This window comes from Gavialis gangeticus, unplaced genomic scaffold, assembly GCF_001723915.1.
Source record: "Gavialis gangeticus isolate Ggan-Ray unplaced genomic scaffold, GavGan_comp1, whole genome shotgun sequence".
Taxonomy (NCBI): Eukaryota; Metazoa; Chordata; order Crocodylia; family Gavialidae; genus Gavialis; species Gavialis gangeticus.
The window spans coordinates 23,054,328-23,058,946 of NW_017729014.1; the positions used below are offsets into that span (position 1 = coordinate 23,054,328).

Here is a 4,619-nt window from a genome sequence, read left to right on the forward strand (position 1 = left end):
CCTGTCCGTGCAGAGGCCGTTGCTGACATTCGCTGTCCAGAGGTTTCACTTGGTCTTTAACCTAGTAAACCCCAGGGCTGTGGTGATCGATCTAGGCTTGCAGTCCAGGTGTGGGCTAGGCACAGGCTGCTGCTCAACCTCCTCTGGCTGCCTTTCCACTTCCTGGAAACACCTTTCCTCCCCCTTTGAGCAACAAATAGGGGAGAGCTTTTCTTGCAAAGCTGATGGAGACCGAGACCAGCCAGTGCCTGAAAGGAAGGCGGTTACAATTGTGCAGCCCGTAGGAGGGCAGCTGCCTCTGGACACCCAGCAACGCTGGCTAGGGATCAAAAGCCAAGGCTGGAAAAAGCAGTCCCATGTGATGTCCTTCAGTGTCACTGCGATAGCAGAGAGACAGGCACCTGAAAGGCTAAATCAAACAAGGCTTGCGTGGGTGAGATCTGTTACTGGATGGACTGTGCAGTTGGGAGAGATGTTGGGTGAGCTTCCCAGTGCAGTGTCCTTCTTCAGGTCTGGGAAAGGAGCAAGTGAAGCTAAGTTAAATCACACTCAGGAAGTAGATGTCACTGTGTATTCTGCCGCCCTTTTCCTTCCCATTGTGGATGTTTCCACTGCAGGCAGCTAATTCAAGCTTAGGAAGTAGATACGACCTGGCTTAAGCTGCACTTGCTTGTATTCCAGACCTGAAGAAGGTACTTTGTCCCGGAGACTTCGTCTAACATCGCTCTGGATTACACAGTTGGTTCAATATGAGACGGCACCAGAAGCCCCTTGCTTCTTGCACAGTTCCTATACCATCAGCGCTGCAGCGATACTCCAGCACTCCCAAACCCAAGAGGACGTGGCTAGGGCAAGTTTGGTCTCTCTCCAAGGTTCAGAAGTGTCTGCGCACACCCAGACCCGCTCCCATGCCCACATGACATGGGCAAAACAAGATCTTTGTCTTGGTCCAATGGCTGCTCCTTGCCTAAAATGTCCTCGGTATTAGAAACCTGGTGGCTGTTTCGTAGCAGTGTTAATCGGGGATAACTCGGGGGCAGGCAGAGTAGTATTGGGTTTAAGCTGAGGCTCCTGGGCCATGCCTACAAATCCAACTTCTGGAGTCCCAGGGTTCATTAAAAATAATGTCCATTACTAGGCCTTGAGGATGCAAACTAAAGCTTGGGACTGTGACCAGCATTACTTGGATGATTTAGGGCAGCGACTGTCTTCCTGCTCTCTGTACAGTGCCTGGCACAATAGGGTCTTTGCTCGAGATTCGGACTCCTAGGCGCTGATGCAATGCAAATAATAAATGACTGATGTTTTCCTGAGTCTGCCGACCAGCCTGAACCCAGAGCTCCCCACTCCATCTCTGACACCTGCTCTTCCCAAGGGAGACTGTGGGCACGGTGCTGGTACTGAGCCAGGAGGGTGGTGGGGGCTTTGCCCTCAGGGCCTGGGGTTGCCTTAAGTTTTGCAGCCCCAGGGGATATCTCTATCTTTTTTTGCCTTGTATCTCCAAGACTTTTTAAAAAAGAGACCATCTAGATCCCAACCAGGGAACTGGTTTTCCTGATATCACTGACCTTTAACATCTCTGAAAGATTTTGACTCTGATCAGATGCTTTTTTCCTTTAGAGACTGGGTGAATTTAATCAGTAACTGATGGAACATGTCAATGAAATGCTGACTACTTAACACATATGGGATATGAGCAGCATTTAAGTCTGAGCTGCTCCCCTGAACGCTGCGACTCTGCATGAGGTCCCACTGCTTGTGCAAATGCCCGTACTGATCGGTTAACGTATGTGAAGTTCACAGGTAGTCTAGCTGCTGAGGAAACCCGTATTGTTCTTTAAATGAAACACATGTTTGAACAAGAAAAACCATTGCTACCTAACTGAGTATGAAGGTCCTGGCCTCCGGGGTTTGTTCTTAATGGCATACCCAATTTTTCAATGAATTTCAGTGCTATGAAATGCCTCGAGGGCTTTAGCAGGACTCCTGGAGTGTCTTCCAGGCATGCCTCAGTTTCCTCACTTGAAAAATGAAAATAGTAACTTGGCTACTGTGCAGGGGTATTTAGAGGGTCTGTTCTTCAGTGTCAGCAAAGCCCTTCAAGTGCGCAGGGCTGTTGCCTGGAGAGATTCTCTAGGTGGGACATACTAGAGAAAAGTGAATGACCATTTTAAACAGACTTTCTCACAGGTTACTTGGAATGACATTACTATCATTGGGTCTGGGCAAAGCCCAGAGCCCTGGGTATTATGTCCCAGCCAGTTCGGTCCTGTACTAAGCCAGCCCCTGACGTGACTGTGCCAAAGCTGTGTAAAGCTGGGGACTTGGGAGTTGGGGCTTTTGCATGGTAGCCATGGCTGGGTGAACTCCAGTTCAGTCCTCGGGGCTCTCCAAGAGGGGTTGTTGGAGAGAAAAAGCCCTGGGGGTGTGTTATGCTGCTCAGTCTCTCACTGACAAGTACGTGTACTAGGTAACGGGAGGATGAGCTCTTACTCTTGCAATCCCTCCTGAACGTGGGGACAGGGAATGTGATATAAGATGCAACTGAGAGCCAAAGCATTGCTCCCTGAAATGCTTTCTGCCAGGAACTAGGTGGGTGCCCAGGAGAACAAGGCTGCCCACCCATCTTTCCTGTGCATTTCCATACCTGACTGCTTGCTGTTTTCTTTCCCTACAGCAAGTGACGGTTCGCCTGATGGTGGCGGTGGGAGGAGCTGTGCTGGGTTCTCTACAGTTTGGCTACAACACCGGAGTCATCAATGCTCCACAGAAGGTAAGGGGCAAAAGTTGGCACACATGCAGACATCCCATTGCCTTCATAGTCTGCAGAGCACCCCTAAGCGGACTACGTGCATGCACATGTTTCTTGCAATACGGTGCGTGCACCTATTGCAACATGATTGTTGCCCACTGCAACCTGATAGTCAGTTATTGCACACATTAGCAAACAAACTGCCATGGCATGCATGTGCATGGGCACGTGCGTGCATGCATGCATGCATGCACACACACGAACATATCCATTGGTGTAACGCAACACATGCGTGCTGCAATCCGGCACCAAGCCTAGCTAAAATAGTACATCCTCTTAGGCAGCTTACCGGCTCTAATGAGATTTGTTAGGCAGTTACTTGGCTTCTGAAGTTCCCAGGAGAATTAAAGTTTCCTCTTCATTTACTGTTCGTTGAAGAATTCTGGGGGAGTAGGTGTTTGGCCTTTGTCAGCACTGGGGAGAAGCTGTAGCCTACAACTGGGCTCCAAACAAACCTAGAGGTATTTCACATCTAAGCTATGATTTCAGCCTTTCCTAAATGGGCTCCACTGACCTCTCCTTGGCAGCAGAGTTGTCCCTGGAAGGACAGTCAGCAGAGCCTGTTAGTCCACATGGAAACATGTGAAAGTAGTCAGCCCCAGAAGAGCTGGTGGGACAGTCACGCATAGATGGAGGAGCAGAGACAGACTAATTTGTGGCACATCTGCCAAAAAAGTTGGTCCCCAGGGATATGGAGCCACCTGCTTTGTCATGAATGCAATTCTCATGAAGACGGGGATGGTGGAGCTGGTAACAGAGACAGGACTCGAGTGTCCTTACCGCAACGGTGTCAAAACCTAGCTCAGGGTAGGTCTGGACAACAGGTGCTGGGAAGATCAACACCCCACGAGTGCCGCACAGATTGCAGCCCTCACCCATTCTGCGGCAGATGGAAAGGGCCGAGTTCACACTTGCCCAGTGCAGGCAAAGTCCAGATGCAGGGCAGTACTGAGGGTGATGGATGGGTTTGCAAAAGCAGGGCTAGCGGAGGGTGGCCAGGGAAGCAACACTTCTGAACATCTCCCTGAAGCTGCAGCGCTCTCCCCCCACCCCTTTTCTGTGTGCTCAGCAAATGTCCACCGAGTCCTGAGGAGCCAGGAGCAGGGGAGCCCCTGGAAAGCAGCTGACTGCAGCAGGAGGGGGAGCAGGGAGTGGAGCTTTTTGCTCAGCCAGGAGGGAACGTGATTTCCCCAGGTGCTGGGAGGCGATTACTTCCACTGCCCTAGCATCTCCTCTCCTGCCCTACCCTGTGTGCACACCTTCCTACCTGCTGTTCAGCAAATGCCCACACCCTCCCCTTGCTGAGCTGCCCTTTTAGATCAGGTGTCTGGATGCTTGGGCAGCTGAGTCATGGCCCAGATCTGCATCCTCATGCTGAGACGGTTGAATAAGGAGCTGGGAGGGGAGAACTGATTTGTGCGCTGTGAGCATGAGGATTGTGGTGAAACGGGGCTCTCTTTAAATCCAGGTTCATTTCACTTGCAGTCCAACAGGCCGAGGTACCAGGGTGGGTGGAGGACGCTGCTGGTCTTGTCTTCAGTGGCAGTTTCATAATTTCATAGATTAAGGGTCGGAAGGGACCTAGTAGATCTTCTAGCCCGACCCCCCGCCAGGGCGGGAGAAAAACAAAACCCCAAAAAGAGAAACGGGACTCAAACGAGTCCAGCCAGGTAGGCATCCAGCCTCTTCTTAAAGACCCCCAGGGTAGGGGCCAGCACCACTTCCCTTGGAAGTTGGTTCCAGCTCCTAGCCGCCCTAACTGTGAAGTAGTTTTTGCGGATGTCCAATCTATACCTCCTCTCCATCA

At 51.1% G+C, this 4,619-nt stretch overlaps 1 protein-coding gene across 1 annotated transcript in view; it reads left to right on the forward strand.

Moving 5' to 3' along the window:
- The first annotated feature begins 472 nt into the window (after window positions 1–472).
- The window catches only part of SLC2A1 (solute carrier family 2 member 1), a 24,990-nt gene continuing 20,843 nt past the window's right edge, over window positions 473–4,619 (forward strand). Inside the window, exons 1-2 of the mRNA XM_019511577.1 lie at window positions 473–479; window positions 2,586–2,773. Coding sequence (XP_019367122.1) covers window positions 473–479; window positions 2,586–2,773 — 195 coding nt within the window. The remainder of the gene's footprint in view (window positions 480–2,585; window positions 2,774–4,619) is intronic.